Genomic DNA, 25,366 nt, shown 5'->3' on the forward strand with positions numbered 1-25,366 from the left:
ATCCCTAAGTACCAGTGACGGTACACTGCACACACACACACATAAACACATGCAAACATATAGAACAATTTATTTTTAACTAACAGTGTCAGTGGCTAATGTAAGACCTATAATTCTCCTTATAACACAGGGCCAGGATTAGCATTCTTAGCGTATCCGGAAGCAGTGACACAACTACCTATATCTCCTCTCTGGGCTATTCTCTTCTTCTCCATGCTGCTGATGCTTGGAATTGACAGCCAGGTAAATATATATGTTCTAATTATTTATATAAAATTACTTCAAGCCATGTTTTCTCACAATCTTAAAATGCGGTCAAACTGGTATAATTGCATATGTGTGTATATATATACATCTCTCCACATGCTGATTAAGACTGAGGCTTACAGATTCAGAATTAACTGTGCAGTTGGATAATAGGTCATCTGTCGGAGAGGTGTTTTATTGTGCTTCTTGATTCGATTCCATTATACTCACCACTAAGTGGAGTATCACAAGGTCACCGGAATAACTACTGTGACCACATCTCCCTTAATAACTCCCAAAAGAGCTACCCAATATATTTTCGTTTGTATCGAACCAAGGTATATAAAGTCCATAGATCCTGGTGTATTACCCCTGAAGAAGTCCCTAGTGGACGAAACGCGTAGGGTTCTGCGTGATCTCTCAACACCTATGATCAAAGCTATATTGGATGACAATGACACACCATGAAATTGTATAATTGATTTCAAATGAGAAGCTTTTTATGAAAGTCTTTTTAATTGTATTACTGTATGTAATAAATGTTTTATATTTTTCCAATTGTGGATTGGTGAAACTATCTTCTGAGCGCACCTCTACACCTTTTCTCTTCATATATATATATATATATATATATATATATATATATATATATATTGTAGCACAAGGTCCGGCACTCCCTGTAAAACCTCCAATACACTTTGCCCAGGTGCTCACCAACGGGGGAAACGAATGACCACCAAATATGCAATCCAAAAAAAGATGTCACTCCGGGTCTTTTATGTAAAAGTGCAAAAGTCTACGCCGTTTCGGGACTAGCCCGTCTTCAGGACATATATATATATATATATATATATATATATATATATTTCATTCTCAAACAGATTCTGCTCAAGATAAAATACATTTTAATCTAAATGTGTCATGTCAGTATTGTAGAAATTGGTGAAATATAAAACAATATTTGTGATTTATTGGTGATCAATAATAATACAGGTTGAGACTTTCATATCCAAAACTCCAAAATACAGAATATTCTGAAATACAGAATTTTTTGAGCGTGAGTTATTTGCTTTCTGATGGAACAATGTACACAAAAATAGTTACATACCTGTAGTAGTTTAGGTTGAAAAAAGATCAACCTTTTTAAAGGACCCCTTAGATCAGTCATGTCCAAACTATGGCCTTCCAGCTGTTGTGAAACTACAAGTCCCATCATGCCTTGCCAACGTTTTGCTATTAGGGAATGCTAAAACCATGGCAAGGCATGCTGGGATGTGTAGTTTCACATCAGCTGGAGGGCCACAGTTTGGACATGCCTGCCTTAGATAGTATTGTCTAGATGTTAAATCCTCTTTTGTTTTTTTTAATTCGATTCACCTTGGGCTAAATAATATTTATCTGTTTTACCCCTGGATGGTTTTATATTTAATAAATTATTGTCCAACCTTAATTTAAATGTATTTACTGTGTTTGCCAACACCACTTCTTCTGGAAGAGAGTTTTTATTCTTTTACTGGCCTGACAATTAAAAAGCCTTTCCTTTGGAGGCTACAAAATATCTCCTCCAGCCTGAGCATATGCCCACGCATTGGAGTAACGATAAAACGAGCAAGCCCCCTCCCGCAGAATAAAGCCTGCCCCCCTTAAAATAAAGCCTGCCTCCTCTCCACGTAAAATAAAGCCTGTAACCCTCCCCCCCCACCCTGTCTTACCCTGCTGCTTGCCGCTGTGGCAGTTCCCGGCCAAAGACCCGGCAGCGGTGGTGGCAGCAAGCAGCAGGGTGAGGCAGGGCAATGGAGTGCATATATAGTCCCTCAGACCCCCGGTGACCACACCCACTCAGCACCTCCCTGCGAACGCAGGGTCGGCGGGGCCTTTGTAATGCAGCTGTGCCCACGTGTCCTACTGTCATAGTAAATACAGTGTCTTACAGTACAATATATTATAGAAGAACAAGACGGTGAGGTTGATCCTCTCCTCACACTATGAGCTGCGCTTTCCACTGAGTATGACGTGTCACCATATATTGGTGTGTTCAATATATTGTCCTCTGATATATTTGTATATGTTAAGCATGTTTCCTCGTAAATGTCTCTCTTCCAGCATAAACATTCCTAATTCGCTAATCTGTCCTCATAGTTTAATGAATAATGATTAATTAGCTTGGTTGCCCTACTCTAGACTTTTTACAGTTATATGATATCCTTTTTGTAGTGAGATGCCCAGTATTGTACTCCAAATTCTAGATGAGGTCTAACCAGTGCCTTGTACAGTGGCATAATTATTTTGGTGTTCCTAGCCTCCATGTCCGTTTTTATACAGGCTAGTATCTTGTTTGCCTTATTGGCTACTATGACACTGATCACTGCACCCCAGTTTGTTGTTAATTTGGACTCTTACTGTAGATCTTTTTTCAAATCTGATTTACCCAATTCTACTCCATTTAGATTGTAAGTATCACACTGGTTATGTCTCCCAAGATGTATAACCTTAAATTTATGAACATTGAACCTTATTTTCCATTAATCCGCCCACTCATCTAGTTTATTTAAATCCCTCTGCGGCATGGAGACATCCTTATTTGTTCTAATCACCCTGCGTAGTTTTGTGTCATCTGCAAAGATCCATACTTTGCTTAGTATTTCTTCCTCTATGTCATTAATGAATATATTAAATAGAAGCAGCCCTAACACCAATCCCCGATCCAACCTGAAAATGCACCATTTCCCGCCACTCTGTTCTATTTCCTTACCCATCTACCAATTTTTTCCCCTTAACCGAAATCCTTCATTTTGTTAATAAACCGCTTATGTGACACAGTATCATAGGCTTTATCAAAGTCCAGGTAGATCACATCTACAGTATACCCCTTATCTAGGTTCTTGCTGACTTTCTTGTCAAAAACCCATGCTGGTTTCTACTGATTATAATATGCCCCTCTAAATTGTTCAGGATACCATCCCTAAAAATTCCCTCAAATAATTTCCCCACAATTGATGTTACGCCCACAGGTCTAAAATTCGCATGGTCATCTCTTTTTCCTTTTTTGAATATTGACTATTTCTGATATTCTCCAGTCCCTTGACACCTTACCAGATGAAAATAATTAATTAAAAATTAAATTCAGTGTAGACTTGGGTCCTATTCACAAGGTATCTCATTATGGTACTGTATGCCAATATTCCAAACTATGGAAATATCAAATATCCAAAATACTTCTGGTCCCAAACATTTTGGATGTGGGATACTCAACTCACAGTAGTGATTATAGGAACAACAATAATAATTATAATAATTATTATTTTCCTAAGAAATCTGTATAAATGATTAGTTGAATCTAATGTGATTGATTTTAATTAGTGAGTTCTGCTGTCACAAATCTAGGATTCTTTAATGAAACATGTGTCAGATAATGCTAATAGAAGTCACCATGATTTCTAAGAATACATTTGCAGCCGTGCACATGGGGGAAAACCATTCACAATCATCATCATCAAATGAGTTTACCCCTGTTCGCAGCCATCAGTTAGGTCTAGTCTTCTTGGGGAAATGGAGACTATTGCTGACCTCAGTGGCCCTCCCTCCGCATGGCTGGGCCTGTCGTTTTTAGGCAACACTCCCAGAAAATGACAGGGTGCTGCCTATAAACGGCCACCAGCTGTCAATCAACTTGCAAACAGCCAGCAATGACTATTCATCACTGGCTGTGATTGCACAGAGGGCTCATGCAAGTGCAAATTTGCAGCCCAGCAAATCTCCATGGTGACTTTGGTCCATGGTGACTCAAAAATGGCACCTTTTTGGCTATCTGCTCTAACATGTTTTGGATAGCAAATGAAATAAATCCGGATAAATCTGATGTGCTTATTTTGTCAAAAAAAATCTTGACCCGTTCCCCTCTACTTGATATATTTATCATTTCCTGTATGGGGAAACATTTACCATACCTGTACGTTTTTTCTCATTCTTCTAAGCAGTTGCATAAAATGCAATGTGGTTGTATCAGATTCAGTGTACAGTACATTTATTTCACTGCTATCATAAACTCTTACAGATATTGACAGGGGTTAAAGTGAGGGGGAACGGGGTGGAACAGAGTTCCACCACCTCTAATGGTGAGGTGGAACATTTTAACCTCCACATTGGCCCTGCACAGTAATTCTCACAGAAAAGCATTCTAGTTTGCAGGGGGATGCCAAAAACCCTACCACTGGCCCTGTCTCTGCCTAATGGGGGAGGGGGGTCATTAGGTGGCATAGAGAAGTAAGTTCCCCAACCTCTGCATGACCATTTTAAGCCCACAATCGTAAGGCTTCTTGAAACATATTGGTCCTGTTGTGCTTTGAATTGCTGATACAAGTGGCTAATATAAGAGTCGCATGGGAGTCATTGCTTTCTGTTTGATGAGAGCTCCAGTCATTTGCTGAATAGTTGTCAAGTCATATGAATAATGTAGGTCACTATACGCCTTAGGGCTTGGAGAGATGATCAGTGAGAAAAATATCATTTATATAATAATGACTGCAGTTTATATCATTGTCATGAAGCTTTGCTGAAAGATGTAGTCTTTGTAAATGACTCATTAGTAAAAATAAACCTGCTTAGAAATGCAGGAGTCTAATTCATGTACATAAAAATCCATGATTTACTTTTTGTTTCTGAGAAGTCAAATTTTGCCTGGTAGCAACCAAATATGACATTTCTTATTAATCATATTACCGATTGCACATGTTGTCCTTGGTAGCTTACAGTGCTTGTCCAAATCAGTTTACATTTATCTTCACATTTGTTCATTCTAAGAACATGCAATCCACTAATTAATTTGCCAGCTTTCCTGCATCAGACCATTTAAGAGAGAATGACTGTATGGATTTATATAGTACAATATATGTCTGTCTCTTCTGAACTTACTGTACCATGGAAATCACGCGATATAATAACCTATCACTCTATCTCTATCAACTAGACCCGTGGTTTTCAAACTGTGGTCCTGACCCCAAAGTGGTTCCAGACCTTCTCACCTTAGGGTCGCGATTCTATGTTGCTGATCATCAGGCTGATGACTTCTCTAATCTCAGTCAGTGATTCAAGGAGTCTGAAAAATCTGTTGAATTGTCTGTTATTTTAGACTCCTCACATAATTGTGTGCCTCCACAATGATGCTATGCATGCACTGCATCAGGAGAAAACACAATATTTACAATTGTGACCATGAAAATGGGTCAATTATCAGGGATTTTTTTCCCGCCAAAGTCAGTCTCTTTGCACCAGGACAAGCTCGTACTGTTTTTTAATATGCTAAAGTATATTAATGAACCACTCTAAGACGTCCTGACATAATTTTAACTAGATCGGAGTTTTTTCATATGTTTCGTTATTTTCACCTAAAAAGCGAAACTTTAGTTCTCTTGCTAGAACAGAAGATGTTGACTCAGATCAAAATGCTTTTGCACGTTTCTTACTCAGGTCAAGTCACAACTTTCCACACTTTCCGATTTTGAATTTCTCAATTTCAATTTTTTCACTCCGCCCTACTACACGTTATGTGATGACCTTCTGTAGTATCATGCTGGGGTCCTGTAATTATTTTTATTGTCTGATGGGGTCCCAGAGCACAATAGTTTGAATAGTTGGAGGACCCCTGAACTAGACATTCATCCAACCTCCCAGCCTTTAAGCGTACCAAGGGCCGGGGCCACCACTAGGCAGCTTGAGGCATTTGCCTAGGGCCACTGGAGGGCGATACTGCGCAGCAGCAAGCAGACGCCCATTGCAGGATGAAAGATCCCGCCCGAGTACCAGGAAGAAGGCATTATTCAACCCAGCGTCAGGGAGCAGGTAAGCCGTCACCGTTCCCTCCACCCCACCCCCTGGAGCCGTTCAGCATCATGCGTGCCGATTTCCGCACCCCCTCCCACCTCTGGTTCTATCGGTGGGAGGCGCCCCCCCCCCAGGACTTTAACCATTAGTGGCAAATGAACGGCGGAAGGCTCCCGCACCCCCCCTGAAGCCTGCCGATAGTCGCTCTCCCCCCTCTCATTTGGTACTCCACGGGACCCCCCCTTGAGCAGGTGAGCAGCGGTGGGGCCACCCCACCCCCCCACCCCTTTAAACTAATGTTGTTCCCCTCTTGATTCTTACCCCTCCAACTACTGTAACTTTACAACTCTGGGGGAAATGTAATAGTCTGTAAGATGCAGACTTTGGGGAGAATCTGGTAAGTCTGTCCAATGTTTTATAGTGGCAATGCTATAATGTCCCAGGTGATAAAATTTCACCTTCTGTCTTCTTCTCCTTATACTATTAACCCAAATATTCTATAGATTATAAGCTCATATGAGCAGGACAGCTTGCCACTTTATATTGCATGAATATTTATGCTAAATGCTCAGTGTATTAATGTAATTATTTTAATTTATACATCAGTTTGTTCTTTTTGTATTTATCCAATTGTCAGTTTTAACCCCTTGTATGGTGATATAGATACTTTGTGCCACCTTAAATAAAGATAATAAGATCTTGCTATCTATTTTAAAGGTAAAGGGCAGGATTCAATCCTGGTTGATATTTCCGCCTGTGGAAATAGCAGCCATCGCCTATTCAGCTTTGCCGTTACCAACAGTATTGAAGGCAGATTCCGACAAAACAGATCCGACTTTAAAATAAATTGAATCTGTTTTGTCGAGACCGCCACATGTTGTGGAATTTACAGGCATTTTTTTACAATCCGCCACCGTTTTCACCAACCCGCACAGTTTCCGACACTCGACATTGCTATCAAGTTACATTCGAGCTGAACGTAAACGGCCCGGGATTCCAACTGTCATGATGTTCCGACAGTCGGAATCCCAGATTAAGTACTCCCTAAAGTTGTATCTGAAATGATATATTATGCTATTTCTCAACCAGTAGCCGGTTCAGTTTCTTCCCTGAACCATCTAGCAGCATGGGGATATCTAATTAGCAGTGGTAATTTAATTCTGCTAATAAGTTCACTGGGTGCTATCTTATTAGCCCAAAATGCCATCCTGATCCCCCGATTCCTGCATTTATCAGGTATTCTTGCTCATGTGTCTCATGCATTCAAAGCAAAATCCCTATCAGGCTAAACTTGCGATATTAGCCCATTTTTTATCTGAAAAATATTCTGTTTTATAGGACACCCCATAATTCTATTAATTTGATCTCACAAATAAATATGAAGCATTTACACTCATCTTCCTACTCTACTACCTCTTCTCTTGATCCTGTAACGTCGCACTTCAGGAAAGTTGTCTCTGCTCATCCCAACAACTAAAATCTGTAGTCTCTCTCTCTCCCTGCTGGGATCTTTCCATCGTTATTCAAGCATGCAGTTATTACTAGTATTCTGAAAAGGCAGAATTCTGACCCTAAATCTCTTGCAAATTACCATCCACCTCTCATCTCCCCAGCCCCTCCAGAGCTACTGTACTTGAGAAACTTTCCCACACCCACCTTACATATTTCTTGACTAATAAAACTTATTGGATCCACTTCAGTCAGGCTTTTGTTATTAACAATCCATAGAGACAATTTTGAACAATGTAGGGAATGATTTAATCACTGGCCATAACTGACTTCTTATTCTTCTTATTCTTTTGGATCACACAGCTGCCCATAACACTGATGACTACCCCTCCTCATAAAAATGCTACAATCATCAGTTCTTGACATTGACACATTCATATACTGATTTCTCATCCTATTTATCAAAATCATGCGACCGTTTGTTTCTCTGTAACCCCCTCCTCTTCACTTCCAGTGTCAGTTGTACAGCAGCGCTTTAATAGAGGAGGAGGCCCCTGTGCAGCCTCCTCCAGCCGGGCCCCCTCCTCTCTGCCAGGAGCAGCATCCTGCTGCCCAGCGAAATAAAGTCTGAGCACTTGTGCACACACAGACCTTCAAAAAAAAAATGGGTGGCGGCCATTTTTCTGGCAATTCCGGCAGAGCTGTTGCCTTCATAGTGGCCCTCCGGAGGGTAAGAATTGAAACATAGGTGTAGTGTGTGCGGTGTGAGCCCCAGGCGGGCCGTGTGCACCGCGCACATTGCACTCATTATAAATACAGCACTGAGCAAAAGCCTTTCATTCTGCTACCAATGGTCAGATGTCAGCTGAGTGTATTCCTAAAATATACAAAAGATATGCCTATTTTACTATGCCTTTCAGCTAATGTGGAAGAAAGGAGTTGTCATTACATACAGTACAATGCACTTTGGAGGTTAATAATACTTGGAATCATTAATTTAATTACTACAATAATTAACATTAATTTGTTATATTTCTTTGACTTCACAGTTCTGTACAGTTGAAGGGTTTGTTACAGCTCTTGTGGATGAGTTTCCTAAACTATTACGTACTCGAAGAGAAATCTTTATTGCAATCGTCTGTGTAATTTCCTATCTTGTGGGGTTGTCCAATATAACTCAGGTACGTATACAGAAGTGCAGGGTATTTATCCATTCTTCCAATCAGAACTGAAACACTCTGCTTTTTCAGACATTGAAGCAAATAATTTATCCAAGGAGTAGGGATTTAAATATTGTACACTTTACTTTTTCTATAAACAAAATATATTTTTAATGACATGCATTTTTTAGAAAGACCATAATTCTGAAAACCTTTGTTTAATGTTTTTTTTTATTTAATTTGGCATGTACAATTCGTTATGAATAAATACATATATTTGCAAACAAATTGTACATGCAGACAAATTATTTGTCTTAATTCATAATTTCTTTTAATGCAATTTAATGTAAATGAATCTATACCGCAGCAGATGTTTCCATTTAGGTCACATTTTCTCTTAATTTTTATCTCTGAGTGAGGGTCAGCTTTTGAACTGTACAGAAACTGTTACTACAAGAAGTGCTGGGGTCAGGAGGCCATAGCAAATAAAAATGAATAGACAGACAAATATAACCTCCATGAGAAACAGGATTCTTGATATCTGGTCATATTGGTCGTTGGTCGCTTCTTCTGATCTTTTGAATTTGCAGTTAGATTTGCAAATATTGTTAACGACGGCATACTCCTGTATGTGACTACTGACGATATATTTTGCCAGATTGCACATTATGTATGCATTATATAATTTGTCCGTGAGTTTAAGGGAAATCGTTAACAACATTGCAAAATTTGCCAATGATCTAAGGTGAACCCATCCTTAGGCTGGGTACACATTTATGAGAATAATGGCACTCAAAGACTGATCTATCGGTTGGTAAGGTGTATGCGCAAACGATCTTGTACATACACAATCGACCGCCCAACATGTCTGGCCTTAGGAATTGGATGTTATGCCATTATGGGCGGTTCTTGTGGCCACTATTGGCTCCGTTGGGCGGTTGCCCATACACACAGCCAAATGTACCGGTATACTTAAGTATATTATATATGGGCATGATCTTTGCTGTATGGCTGCCTGACCGGTAACGGCACAAGTGGCTTCCTAGAGAAGAAGGTCAAAAGATTACATTTCAAATCCCTGCTTTAAGCTTCGTTCACTTTCAAAATTCTTCGGAATTGCATATTGGAGAACAAAACACATACAGGGGGACATTTACTAGATCTGGGCAACCAATCACATATTTTCTTTTAGAAGGTGCTAAATAAATAAGAAGTAGATTCTGATTGGTTGCCCATAGCAACATCCCATTTGAAATAGAACTCCCATCTTCGTAAATTCCCCCCACGGTATTATCGTATCTTGCTTTATATTTAAGATTTTTTTTTTATTATATTTTGACATTTGCGGTAGTATTTTTCTACTCATGATTCATGCTTATATGGTATATAATATAAATTTGATGCTTCACCCAGATATAAAGGATTTTTTATGTGAACTAACACATGCATTATATTCTCCATAGGGTGGCATTTATGTATTCAAGCTTTTTGACTATTATTCGGCCAGTGGAATGAGTCTTCTGTTTCTGGTGTTCTTTGAGTGTATTTCAATATCCTGGTGTTACGGTAAAATAATATTATTATATAAAGTTATCACAACGGCATATACAGTTTGTCAGATTTACTATTTATACAGTTATTGTCATTAGCAAAACTATAATGGATGCAATTTGTACAGTGCACACATGGCCCCATGGTCTAGGTAGGGTTGACACCTCTCCTGGATTTCCATGATTCTCCCGTTTTTGGTCGCAACCCTTTCAGGAGGCTTTTCCAGTCTCACGGATTCCGAGTGTCTAAAAAAAAGCCTCCAGCCCTCCATTGCCCTCCCCATTGTCCAGGGTTGTCCGTTGCGCCGCTGCACCTGTCAGGCCTTCCCCCGCAGTTTTTGTCCTTCAGGCCCACCGCCAGCCCACCGCTGGTCTGGTGATCGTGTGCAGTGCATGTGTCCCAGACTCCCAGCCTGCCTCCGCTCACTGCTGCGCTGCCGCCTGCCAGCCACTTGTCTGTGTGAGACAGACGGTGAGCTGCGTGGTGCCGCCACCTACATCAGATCTGGACTGGCTGGCCTGCGTCTCTGCAGGCATCATGGGCGGCCTCCTCTCTGCTGCTGCTCCCGGCGGGACAAATTGTTAAACACTGCTCCTCCTGCCACTGCCAGCTGCCCAGGCCCCAGCCCTGCCCTGCCCAGCCAGCCAACCCCTATTAGGTAAATAAAGTGTGTATATATATATATATATATATATATATATATATATATATATATATATATATATATATATATATGTATTTGTATATATATGAATATATGAATACATGTCTGTATTAGACACCATACCCACTTTTGAAAAGGCCACACCCACTTTATGAGGCCACGTCCACTTTTCCAGGAGCATGAGTGCCATTTGGCGCGCGCATTAGGATGTGGGGGGGGATCTCCAGGAATCGATAAAGAGTGAGGTGGCAACCCTACTGGTAAATGCGGAATTTTTCTGTGAGAGGAGGTTTCTGTACCTTTACTGTATGTACAGTACATCATATATTACACACACACTTTTTGTATGTATACATACATACTGTACATACATACACAGCAAATTTACAAAAACACACACACTAAAGACACAAACATTTGTATTTTTAGTTAATTATTATCATTAGTTGGTTTGCAAGGTACCACAGTACTACACAGTGCTGATTCCTGATAAAAGAAGGGCACAGATAAACAGGGAAATACAATGTAGCCATAAGTCATGAAAACAAAGCTCATATAAGAGCTTACAGAACAATTGGAAGAGAACATATCTGTGATAAGAGGAACAAGTAAGGGTTGATGTATGAAGCAGTGAGAAGACAGGAGTGTGGAGAAGTGGACCATTGGAGGAGGTGCCCATAACAACCAATCAGCTTCAAAGAACATTCTATAAAATGATAGTAAGAAGCCGCAGTAGTCCACTTCTCCACTCTTTTCATTGATTAATACTTTAACTCCAGGGACAATTATCTAATCATGGGTGAGCTTTAGAGGTGGGAGAGCAGTAACAGCAAATAAACAAAATATTCCATTACTTAAAGGCTGTAGGATAGTCTCATGGGTAGTGTCACAAAAAAATTCTTGTTGGTGAACGTGGGACATGAGAATCAGAAATGAAATGCAGACCAGATAAAGTTTGAGATGTATGAATGGGTGTTGTTGTTGAGGGCTTTGAGTGTGAGAGTCCGACAGCCGTGATCCTGGCCCGTTTGCGGTCTGATCGACTGCAGAACGACAGGCTGGATTCAATGTCCCGCCTGCCGCTCGTCGCAAAGGGCGTGGCCGTGAAAACGGCCGTGGATTGGCGATCTGCGGCCGAGATCGCAACAATCCATGGCCGATATTGGCAGAATGGGCCCCACAGCTTCTAAAGTCGCGCCCATTCTGCCTTGATCCCGCCTCAATGCTGTCGCTAAAGACAGCATCGAATAGGGAGCCAGCGCTGTTTCCCTCGTCGGAAATAGCGGCAGCAGATTGCATACCCCACTTAGTTGCAATTTGCATAAAAGGGGTCTTTTTTGCAATATTTTGAAGATGGAGGTGATTTGACTGAAAGAGAATAGTGTTAGAGATAAAGCAGAGGGCAGAGGCAATTGTAACAGCAAGGCAACGCACTGTGGAGATTGAGAAGTCATGTTGACAGTAATGGAGGCTTGAAGGATAAGTGTTAAATCTGGGAAACAGATAGATGAAAATCTCTTCTGAGCTTTAAATAGAGCTCATTATACAAGACAAAGGGAGAGGTCATACAAGAAGATGTCAATTTGGGTCTTCAGAATGGACTAAAGAAGTGAAATAGTTCACCAAGAGAAGAGTTATGCAATGAGAAAATCAGAGGGCTGGGAACAGAGCTTCTTATTTAGGTAAAATGTAAACTAATAAAATACTTGTGTCACAATGTGCTAACGCCAAAGACCATCCAGGGGTGGGGGGGTGCTAACGCTAAATACCGGCCGGGGGGTTTGGGTGCTAACGCTAAAGACTGGCTGGGGGGGTTGCTAATGCTAAAGTCCGGGGGGGGGGGGGGTTGCTAGCACTAAAGACCAGCAGGGGGGGGGGCGGCAGGAAGGCATGGTGACCCAGGTGGGGGGACGGTACTGACCAGGCCGATTGCGTCCAGGCTGCTTCCGTCCAGGCCGCTTCCTGCACCGCCACGGAGGCCACGGAGGCCACTGACGCGGGTGACGTAGTGACATCACCCAAGAGTGACCAGCCGCAACCTCATTATTAAGATGGGCAGCGGTATTGCCCAAAACAAATATGGCCGCAAGTATCTTCCCCATAGGATGATGTAATCTCTCCAGCGCCGGCCGGCCCTGATAGCACGGTCGGCGGCCCAGCCAGGGAGGAAAGCAGCCAAGTCTGGACCGGCCCACCGGGAAATGTCCCGGTTTCCCGGAGGGCCAATCCGCCCCTGATTACAATGTGATTGGATAGGAGTCTTTACTTCTATAAACCTGAACTTTAGTAAATATACCCCAAAAAGTGTTATTTTCTGTTTTATTAATTGGAAATAGCTGTGTGCTCAGTCTTACTGTGTCCCTACAAAGACTCATACTGCTTCCAGCTCTCGTTCTTCCTCCATCCATCTATCAAAGGGTCTTCTAAATTCCTGTCGTTAATCATACACCAATGAATAAATCTATATGGATGGCTCATTAATTGTCTCACATCCCCACACAGGGAAATCCTAATAATGTGACATGTTAAGGTGCTGTAGAGCTATGGGCAAGGCAAGACAGCACTATCAAGCAATTTTGTTGTGCAGTGAAAAACATCAGGATAATGGCAGTGTGAATGAATGCTTCACTAATACAAGCGGCAGCCCTACTATGTACACAGCACTCATTTCAGTAACAAACCAGAAAAAAAAACTTTTTTCAGTTGTACACATTTTATAGTTGTACTCCAAAGAGAATATTCTGAAATATACTGTAAATTATACACAGTTACTGTAAGTGTACATATAAGGCCTGAATCAGTTGTCTCTGTGTGCCATGCGATTTTTAAACACATGAGACACCCACTTGCAGCATATAAAGATGTAATGTAGTATATATGTCCCCATTAGTCAGTATATGGTGAAAGGAGGCAATGTAATGTATGTGTCCCCATTGTGTACATAGTCAGTATATGGCGAAAGGAGGCAATGTAATGTAGATGTCCCCATTGTGTATATAGTCAGTATATGGTGAAAGGAGGCAATGTAATGTAGATGTCCCCATTGTGTACATAGTCAGTATATGGTGAAAGGAGGCAATGTAATGTATATGTCCCCATTGTGTATATAGTCAGTATAAGGTGAATGGAGGCAATGTAATGTATATGTCCCCATTGTGTACATAGTCAGTATATAGTGAAGGGCGGCAATGTAATGTATATGTCCCTATTGTGTATATAGTCAGTATATGGTGAAAGGAGGTAATGTAATGTATATGTCCCCATTGTGTACATAGTCAGTATATGGTGAAGGGCGGCAATGTAATGTATAATATAGTCAGTATATGGTGAATGGAAGCAATGTAGTGTAGGTGTCCCCATTGTGTATATAGTCAGTATATGGTGAATGGAGGCAATGTAATGTATATGTCCCTATTGTGTATATAGTTAGTATATGGTAAAAGGAGTCAATGTAGTGTATATGTCCCCATTGTGTACATAGCCAGTATATGGTGAAAGAATGCAATGTAATGTATATGTCCCTATTGTGTATATAGTCTTTATATGAAGAAAGGAGGTAATGTAATGTATATGTCCCTATTGTGTATATAGTCAGTATATTGTGAAAGGAGGTAATGTAATGTATATGTCCCTATTGTGTATATAGTCAGTATATTGTGAAAGGAGGTAATGTAATGTATATGTCCCTATTGTGTATATAGTCAGTATATTGTGAAAGGAGGCAATGTAATGTATATGTCCCTATTGTGTATATAGGCAGTATATTGTGAAAGGAGGCAATGTAATGTATATGTCCCTATTGTGTATATAGTCAGTATATTGTGAAAGGAGGCAATGTAATGTATATGTCCCCATTGTTTATGTAGTCAGTATATGGTGAAAGGAGGCAATGTAATGTATATGTCCCCATTGTGTATATAGTCAGTATATGGTGAATGGAGGCAATGTAATGTATATGTCCCGATTGTTTATATAGTCAGTATATGGTGAATGGAGGCAATGTAATGTATATGTCCCCATTGTGTATATAGTCAGTATATGGTGAATGGAGGCAATGTAATGTATATGTCCCCATTGAGTTTATAGTCAGTATAAGGTGAAGTGTTGCAATGTAATATATATGTCCCTATTGTGTATATAGTCACTATATGGTGAATGGAGGCAATGTAATGTAGATGTCCCCATTGTTTATATAGTCAGTATATGGTGAATGGAAATGGATGGGTTTGAAAAAGTATAGTTAGGGGCTAATTGACTGGCTCTTTATCACTCTCCACTTTATCACTTTTCTAATCTTGATACATCTGGCCCTTAGTGTTCCTAATAGCCAAAAACTGACACAGTTTTCAAGAATTGGTGTTGTCTTATCCAGAATTGTGATGGTAATGGATGTCACTAAGGTGTGAATATGTATGGGTGTTTGTGTTCTGTGGTGTGACAGTATAGGTGTTAGAGCATTGTGTGATCTAATTTTTCTGGGTTAGGACCAGGAAAGGCCCCCAGAGCGGGTCTTCATCTCAGTTCAAAATTAAAATAGAGGAGGCACAGCAACTGCCACCAACTGCCATTCCAAACTGACTCACTGGCAGTTGATGTTGCTCCATATTTCAATTTTGGACTGTAGTGCAGCTCCTCCTCTGGAGCTGCCACCGATGATAACAGTGTAGTGTAAGTTTCAGTATTACTTAGGTGCCTTTATTGTGTAGGAACATAGTACAAAATAGCTTTTGAAATAATATAGATTTCATTATGGCATAGCTGGCACAGTGTAGGGCAACTAAAATGGTGCATGGCCTACATCACAAAACGTACCAGGAAAGACTAAAAGATCTTAATATGTATACTTTAGAGCAGAGAAGGGAAAGGGGGGACATGATAGAAACTTTCAAATATATCAAGGGTTTTACCAAGGTGCAGGTGGGAGACATTCTTCACAGGAAGAGGAGCAACAGAACACAAGGACATGCACTGAAACTAGAGGGAGGAACATTCAAGGGAAATGTGAGGAAGAATTACTTCACAGAAAGAGTAGTAGATAAGTGGAATAGCCTCCCAACAGAGGTGGTAGACGCAAATACAGTAGTACAATTTAAACATGCTTGGGATAAGCATATTGATATCCTTACAAAAAAATAAGGATCAAATATGGTTTGAGGTAACATGTTTAAAAAAGGGGCAGACTAGATGGGCCAAGTGGTTCTTATCTGCCGTCAAATTCTATGTTTCTATGTTTCTATGTAGGTACTGTACCTGCATTGTTTGGGGCTATACGTAATAGGCAGGTCACAATTTCAAGAAATATTAACTGGAGTTAATTCTGAGCAATTTATCAGGAATTGACTTCTTAGAGCAGCTGCCCTATAAGGATTGGTTAGTCCCTAAGTAGTTAAAATAGAAAAAAGGGGGCTATTAGGCAGCGCTCCCAATGATATACACAACTAAGTGCATCAATAAAAAAGGTTTTAATACGTGATTGAATGAATATAAAGAAAAACATAATTAAAACTTTAAAAATAGCAATTTAAGGAGTATGTGCACAACAATTAAAGGACCCAGAAATCTGGTGAATAACCTGCACTGAGCCAAAGCAGTAGTCCCATTTGGTGGAGTCCAATCGACAAGGGGAGTTCCAAGGGTTGTTAGAGGGATCGGTCCAGAATGGTGGTGGTTTGGACCAATCTTAAACCTCACTTTAGTGGAATCCAGTCAACAATGTGGGTTCCAAGTGTTGTTGGAGGGATTGGTCCAGAGAGATGGTGGTTTGGACCAATCTTAAACCTCACGATGATACGACCAATACATTTCTCCCAATACTTGAAGCCGGGGACATCCAGGTGGTCAGAAGAATTATCAAATGATGGTCCAAAGGTGGCACAGGTCCTGGATAACACCAACGCGTTTTGCTGGTCAGATTGCCAGCTTTATCAAGGTGTGTCACAATTTCATCAGCAATAGTGTGCACTGCAGTACTATTCAGTGAGGACCAATGCAGTTATAGAGATCGATACAGACACCAAACAGGGAGACCTGTACTGCAAGAGGAGGATTCAGTATGGAATCCCAGCGGTCGGAATCCTGGTGTTCAAAATCCCGACGCTGGAATCCTGACCGCCGAAATCCAGACAAGGGGGGACGTGGAGCGCCCCCCCTTGCGGGCTCGCTGCGCTTGCCAGGCTAATTTATTCTCCCTCTATGAGTGTCGTAGACGGAGGGAGAAAGTTTTGGGATTTTGGCGGTCGGGATTCTGAACACCGGGATTCTGACCGCCGGGAAATTGACTGCATCCCCAAGAGGACATATACATGTGGTTTCAAACTGGCATAATTACTAGAGTACCCACAGTAAAAGCTTTTCCTAATTAAAAATAATAAAAACACAATTACTGCAAATGCTTTTATTCAATAAGTGATGGCGCATTTTAAAGGCAAGAACTTTTACATATTAAAAAAAATAAAATAACACAATTTGACTACACAAACAGAATAATGCTATTTATCTTGAATACAATATTCATTTCTTTTGCAGGAGTGAACAGGTTCTATGACAACATTGAAGAAATGGTTGGATATAGGCCATGTATCTGGTGGAAACTCTGCTGGTCTTTCTTCACGCCCATCGTTGTAGCGGTAATATCTATAAATATTACTTGATTAAGATCATATCCTTGTCATTTTTTTTTTTGGTATTCAGTTCAGAATTTGTGAACAGTTGCTAGGCAGATTAGGTTGGCGGCTTCTTGTTATTGGTGAGGAGTGGCCTATTAGGGATCCTGGGGGAATGGCTATTCTCCTAGAATTTAGGACTACTGGAGATCCTGCAGCCATCTTGCCAGATTGTGTTTGTCCCACTATCCTTTTTTTAATAAAAGAAAATTGTTTATACATTACTAACCCTTTATTTTGTTATGATACTGGGTAGGAAGGTGCTACAAACCAACAGCAACAGTGGGTCTAAGAAATTGTTGAAGGCATTAAACTTTTAAGAATGGCTAGTCTGGCTTACCTCTGTGGGAGGACTCTGGGCATCTGACCCTGCAGACATCCTTGTACTAAGATATAGTGAGTCCTCATAGCTCAGCTGTGGAATTTTAGTTGCCAGGTAATGTAGCGTTAATAGCTTTTGGCTAGAGCTGAATTTTTGTCAAATCCTTCTTTACCTCACAAAATTACGTAAAAATTAAAATAAAAGTTTTATTCCTTTAATAAAGATTATGACCATTAAACCAGAGGTAAACAAACCGGTCCCCGAGATCTACCAATGGTCCACGTTTTCCAATTCCCTTAGTTCGTGAACAGCTGTAGTCAGTACTATTTGTAGTGTTAAGTTATGTTGGATGTATATTTGTTGTTTAATTGCAATAAATTGAGGGACACCTTATTCATTTGAATTACTAAATCCCTGTGTAAAAATGTTATTACAATCAGTCCTCAGGACCCCACACGGTGCATGTTTTGCAGGTCTCCTCACAGAACCACAAGTGAAATAATTAGCTCCACCTGTGGATCTTTTAAAATGTGTAAATGAGTAATGAGTGCACCTGTGCACCTGCCGGGTTACCTGGAAAACATGAACTATTTTTTGGTCCTGAGGACCAAGTTTAAGAACCCCTGCTCTAGATCTTTATGGGGTATATGTGATAGCATGTGCGTTGCAGGCAACCTCGAGATTTTATCCACTGGATTTAATTGACAATTCTTTAATGGCAAATTCAGGTTGGTTTTGCCTTTTACTAATTGCTGCTTTAATCTTACTTCTCCTGTCTGCCTGCACTTTGTAGGCTAGTACATATGTATACCCCAATGTCTCTTAAAATTGTTTAGGATTATATTTGAAGATAAGGTGCATTTATATTGACTAATATTAACCAATTCTGTGGTATTTTCTGGGCTCAGCTGCATTGCAGAAGCAGGCTGTTCTGGAAGATTTCTGTGCATGCCACGATATAGTAGTTGTGCGCCAGTGGTGCCTCCAGCTGTACACCACTGGAACATCACCTCTAGGGGCACCCACCTGTCGCTCCCCCCCCCACGTGCTCACCTCCAGAAAGTCCCGAAGTCATTACCCACCCCGGCGATCATACTCTGGGGCTCCCCTGCGGCCATTCACAGAAGTGAGCATGCACTGGTGACAGGCAGGCTCGGGGATGTTCGGGGCTGCTCAGGAGCACTCGTGAGTTTGGGCACCCAAGCTGCCCCAAATATCCCCGAGCCTGCCTGGTCACTGGTGTGAATAGTGGTGAACCCAAGAGATCCAGGGTGGGGAGTCGGGACTTGAAGGTGAGCAACAGGGGCAGGCGACAGGGGGGGGGGGGGGGGGCTGTCCCTAAGTTCTGTGGTTGGTATTTCTGCGGCAGGACAAACCTGCCCTGGTAGGTTTGTCCTGCCCCAGAAAAACCCACCACTATAAACTTAAACTCACGAGTAAGAAGACACAGCATCAAATTACTTTTCCGGACCATAAAATTTGATAAATATAAAACAAAGTTGACTGTTCTTTTGCCACGTTGTAATACACTGATTAATTAAATGTCAACAAGCTTCCCTTAGGAAAGAAAATTACAGCAGTATCTATTTCTGTCTCTTTTGACGCCACAATAACGGCACATTGCATTCATTTTCTTGATGTTGACTTTGTGACCTTTTCAACACAAATTCATTTCTTTCTTGAGCTCTTAACTTAGAAATTATTTAGTGCCAAACTAAAGTACTGATATGTCTGTATTAAATATATGACACTTTATTGCAGGGGGTGTTTATCTTCAGTGCCGTTCAAATGACTCCACTTACCATGGGAAACTATGTTTTCCCATCTTGGGGTCAAGGAGTTGGTTGGTTCATGGCCTTGTCTTCGATGGTGCTGATTCCTGGTTACATGATTTACTTGTTCCTCTCCCTTAAAGGCTCTTTAAAACAGGTAAGAACCATGACCTTTCATGTACTTGTAATAATACCATAGCATACATTACTGGTGGTCAAATTTAGTAAATGGCTGTAGTTTTAAAGTAAGAAGATCGCTTGGAACTTCAATACAACTCTGCACACGATGACAGTATTATTTATTATTTATTTATTAATACTTATTCATACAGTATAGCGCACACATATTCTGCAGTGCTTTGCAGAGAATATGTGAACATTGATATCAGTCCCTGCCCCAGTGGAGCTTACAATCTATATTGTCTACTACATGTACACGCACACACATTCATTCTAGGGTTAATTTTGTTGGGAGCCAATTAGCCTACCAGTATATTTTTGGATTGTGTGAGGAAACCGGAAGTACCCAGAGGAAACCCATGCAAGCATAGGTAGAATATACAAACTCCAAACAGTTAGGTCCATGGGGGGAATTGAACCCATGACCTCAATGCTGTGAGGCAGTAATGCTAACCATTGCACCGTCATCATAGACCACTCCCAAATATACTTATTATACTAATTTGCTCAATAATTATAATGAAAAGACTGTCATTATCCATATGTCTGGTCCATCATCAGTCTTTTACCTCAATCTAAAACTATTCAATGCTGGGATAATGCTGTACATTATCTAAATGAGACACGTCGATAATTTCCTTATGTATAAATCAGGACAGATTTGTCCTCTAATAGACTGCATACTGTATCATCTATGAGAAAACAATATTTTAAGATATTCCAGGTTCTTCTTTATATGGAACATTGTTTTGTCTGGAGAATAGAAGATACAGATAAGAATTTCACAATCCTGTATTGACTTAACAGTCTATAAAGCCTCTCAGATGTTGCTTTGCATTCCCACTTATTACTGCTAATTCAGCTAATATACTAAATATATACTGTAACTCTTCTGTGATGGCTTCCAAAATTCTTTGCAAAAAGAAAGGGTAATCTACAGAAGAGACCTTTAAAGAAGCCTATGCTGTTTTTTTCTTTGAAAAAAAGACTTTTCTTCAAAATCAGTAATAGGAGACAATGTAATGAAATCTTTCAAAGTCTAAACCATTCTTTTTAGAGTTGAAATTATTATCAGTTGGAGAAGTCAAGGTGTTGACCATGACCAGGTGCCACTGTGCTGATGAGACAGCCTCCTGAATTGTTCTCCAAAAATGTATTTATTTCTACAGTTAATATTTCCTCAATTATAGATATTGCAACTGGGAGATTAAAGTTGGGTACACATTTAGTGATTCCACGGCCGCTCCATGGGAGAACGATATTGAGCATACACAATGACCAAAATCATTCACGATATTGGTGTTACGTTACCCGCTGTTGCTGAAGAGATTGTCAGATTGAGCTGCATGTACAGACAACAGGGGCATAGAGAATAGATCAACTGTTTGCGCAATTGTTAAAAAATGGAAGAAATACAAGATCACTGGCATCCAAAATATACCATACCCACTGTGAAGCATGGGGGTGGAAACATCATACTTTGGGGCTGCTTTTCTGTAAAGGTGACAGGACGACTATCTGTATAAAGGAAAGGATGAATGGGGCCATGTATAGTGAGATGTTGGCCAAAAAACTCCTTCCTTCAGTAAGAGCATTGAAGATGGAACATGGCTGGGTCTTCCAGCATAACGATGACCCCAAACACACCACCTTGGCAACTAAGGAGTGGCTCAGTAAGAAGCATTTCAAGGTCCTGGAGTGGCCTGGCCAGTCTGCAGACTACAACCCAATGGAAAATCTGTGGAGGGAGTTGAAAGTCTGTGCTGCCCGGAGACAGCCCCAAAACATGACAGATCTAGAGAAGATCTGCATGGAAGAGTGGGCCAAAATACCTGCTACAGTGTGAGCAAACCTGGTCAAGAACTACAGGAAATGTTTGACCTATGTTATTGCCAACCAAGGTTATATTACAAAGTATTGAGTTTAACTTTTTGATTGTCCAAATATTTATTTTCCACAAGAATATACAAATACATTGTGTAAAATCATACAATGTGATTTCCTGTTTTTTGCACATTCCGTCTCTCACAGTTGAAGTGTACCAATGATGGAAATTACAGACCTCTCTCATCTTTTAAGTGGGTCAACTTGTACAATCGGATGAAGAACATAAGTGTTCTGAAGCGTTAGATCACAATTGATCTTGTGGTCTTAATTTATAAGCTGCATTGATATTAACTTAAGTGCTGCCATCATCATTATATATGCATGCATATATACTGTATATATAGAAAATATGGCAGCTTGTATACTCGGCACTCTCCCTAAAACAATAGCAGCGTCCTGGGTGCCCCATAATAATTTGTATAAATACTGTATATTCCCGGTTGGCGACACTCACAGCAATAACAAAGAAGCTAACTATACTTTAACTCAACGTTTCAATTCCTGTTGTGCTCCTGATGAAAATTCCACACTATAGGAATTTAAGTGTTAAAGCTGAGTACGCTTCTTTATAATTTTATATAATTATTTATTTGAGAATCATCTCACAATGCCACCAGGGGGTGTGCCATAATGCCGCAAGGGGTTGGTGTCAATATTGCATTCCTACGGACTGCAGTAATCAAGGCAAAAAAAAAATGTTTCCATCAGGGTCATTTTTGGATATTACATTTTATAGATCTCACTCGCAGATTATTTTCATTTGCCTATAATTTAGAACATCCAAGCAAGTTATCACTAAAACAAATCTAATTAGCCACGCAAGCAATCCTTTGGCATACCATTGAAAACACAAATCTAAGGATAAACAAAACACAAAATTGGAAAAAAGTGGTAATATGATAAATAAACAAAAGCAAGACATATGTTTGCCATGGCCCAGCTGGGAAAACTTGTGGGTAACAATTTGTAAAAGAAACATTGAAAAGTAAAATATTTTTTTTTAATTGCACGTTGCAATTTGTAATAAGAAATAATGTTATAATGCATTTATTCCCCCAGCGCCTGCAAATCATGATCCAGCCAAGGGAAGATGTTGTTCACTCAGAAAACGGACCAGAACAGTTGTCGAAGAGTAACTCTGCAAATAAAGAAGCCTATATATAAAATGCTGCACAAAAGAAATGCAGTTGTGATGATTTTTTTAAATACAAAATGGTTGTCATAACCACATATTTACATCTGGAATAAATTACCTACCTCCAGTGGCAAAAAAAGGGGACCATCACCAGTAGAGCACAAGGAAATCAACTAGGTTATTTTCTTACTGTTTTGTGGAATAACATGAATGGGTTGTGTGTTCAGGCAATTTAGACTGTTAATGTTTTTATCTTTCCTGCGAGAGTTGAATTTGTAAATGAAAACACCATTTTTAAACCTATATTTGGCTATAAAGATATGAGGTTTTGTGTGACTGATTTTTAATTATGTACTGAAATATTTCATAAAGGCAGCTCCCAAGACTTTGAATAAATCCATAAAAAAAATTTTTTTTCTTTTTACTCAGCATTTTTACACAGAGGATTTCGAGTAAATAAAAGGTTAAACATGCATTTTGCAATCATTTTAAGAAACTTAAAATTTTACATTTTAATCTTAAAATTACTATTAAAGAGATTTTTTTGCTTAATGTGAACACCGAAGCACAACTTATTTAAAAAAAAAAAAAATTCAAGGGACCAAATTATACTTGTATCTTTTGTAGCACAAATAGACACCAGCCTTGTTTTACCTTCAATGAATTTAGTTTCACAATTGCACAATTTACTGCACACTGTGCCAAATATTTAATTATATCACTTTAAGCCCATTCAAATAACGAGACACTTGACCAATTCTTTCTTCGATAAGGGCATTTGAATAAACGGTACTCTCTTTTCAGTAGTTTAGATCCAAGAGCAGCTGATTGTTATATGTAAGATGATGGGATGATGAAATTGTAAAAATTATTACGAATAAAAGAAAATGACGTACCCTAAAGCCACATAACTCCCCTGGTTGGATTTACATCATTGTGTAAATGGTCAAAGTTTTCAGATTTTTCGTCGTGTAAGTAAAAATGAAAAAAGAGATGTGTTATTAAAGAATTTGGCATTTCATGTTTGGAAACTAAAGGCACATAATAAATGCCTAAATAGGTGATAGATGACTTGTAAGAGAGCAACACTAACTTGCGTGTCAGCGAAGTGTTGTACATTGTAAAATGTTATATAACACATACCTTTTAAGTAGAGCTATTACGTGATAATATGTTTCTTGTAAATGTTAGTTTGGTTTGTCATTTGTCCAAAGAGTGAAAATCAATATATAAATACATATATATATACATATATATATATATATATATATATATAGATATCTATATATATAGATATATAGATATATATGTATATATATCTATATATCTATATATATAGATATATATATATATATATTATAGATATATATAATATATAGATATACAGTATATGTATATATATACATATATATATATATATATATATATATATATACACATATATATATTTGCAATAAATTAATATTCTCAGAATGTCAAGCACATTTATTGTAGAAAATATATACAAATATTTTATCTGAATTTGTACAACAGTATTGTTTCGTAGCTCCTGAATTGTCTCAAATGTAACATAATCTGGATTATGATGTATGTCTGTAGCTGACCCAGGCAAAATGTCTCGTTGTAACTATTTTGTATACAATATGTCACCTGACATTCTTTGTGATTTTAATTCTGTATCAGAGCCAACAACATAATGGGGGCTGATTGCTGTTTAATATATGTACTCCAGTCCAATGTTGTCCGGAAAAATAACTGCAGTATTTAAATGTTTGATTGTACACAACAATGACATAAAATAAAATTGACAGATACGCTTTGTAGCAATCTTGTATACAAAATATGTTATCTACTTTAGCAAAATAGTGATGTAGGAACTACTGTGTTTAAATTGTGAATAACTGTATCTTTTTTGTAGTTATGTTCCCTGAGAAAAAATATATCATCAAATAAGCTTACCTGCAATAAGATATTATTGTCAAGACTCAAATAAAGTAATCTCAATATATAAAATATATATGTAATGTAACATATACATAGTCAATCTATATACAGAGCTTGTTAATGAAAGAATACAATAATATCCTTTATATTTAGTATCTTGCAACCTGTTATATGGACCAAATGTAATATAAGATACATTTTAAATGTCTTTTAATGGTGTCTCTCTGTAGCAAAAGCACGGTTGTCATGTACGTTTAAAAATTTAAAATCAAATAAAGGATATATTACAAGTAATGTATTGCTGCTTTTTCTATCCAGATGTGTTTGGTTGTTGATATAATTTTATTGTTATTATTATATTTACTGTTGCTTTTCACTATCCTTTGAATCATTGGGGGAGAAACATGCTGCCATTGAGCTTCTTTCATTGCATAGCCCAGTGATGGCTAACCATGACACTCCAGCTGTTGTTAACCTACACATCCCAGCACGCCCTGCTGCAGTTTTACTATTTTGCCATGCTAAAACCGATGCAGGGCATGCTGGGATGTGTAGTTCAACAACAACTGGAGTG

General features: G+C 39.2%; 1 protein-coding gene across 1 annotated transcript in view; it reads left to right on the forward strand.

The window, feature by feature from the left end:
* The window catches only part of SLC6A1 (solute carrier family 6 member 1), a 159,226-nt gene extending 134,140 nt beyond the window's left edge, over nucleotides 1–25,086 (forward strand). Inside the window, exons 10-15 of the mRNA XM_083156320.1 lie at nucleotides 131–243; nucleotides 8,565–8,696; nucleotides 10,139–10,241; nucleotides 17,416–17,516; nucleotides 19,636–19,803; nucleotides 22,773–25,086. Of these exons, the coding sequence (XP_083012446.1) occupies nucleotides 131–243; nucleotides 8,565–8,696; nucleotides 10,139–10,241; nucleotides 17,416–17,516; nucleotides 19,636–19,803; nucleotides 22,773–22,877 (722 nt within the window). The 3' untranslated portion in view covers nucleotides 22,878–25,086. The remainder of the gene's footprint in view (nucleotides 1–130; nucleotides 244–8,564; nucleotides 8,697–10,138; nucleotides 10,242–17,415; nucleotides 17,517–19,635; nucleotides 19,804–22,772) is intronic.
* Nucleotides 25,087–25,366: the final 280 nt, after the last annotated feature.

The sequence above is a fragment of the Crinia signifera genome, chromosome 8 (genome assembly GCF_055691185.1).
Source record: "Crinia signifera chromosome 8, ASM5569118v1, whole genome shotgun sequence".
In the NCBI taxonomy this organism is placed as follows: domain Eukaryota; kingdom Metazoa; phylum Chordata; class Amphibia; order Anura; family Myobatrachidae; genus Crinia; species Crinia signifera.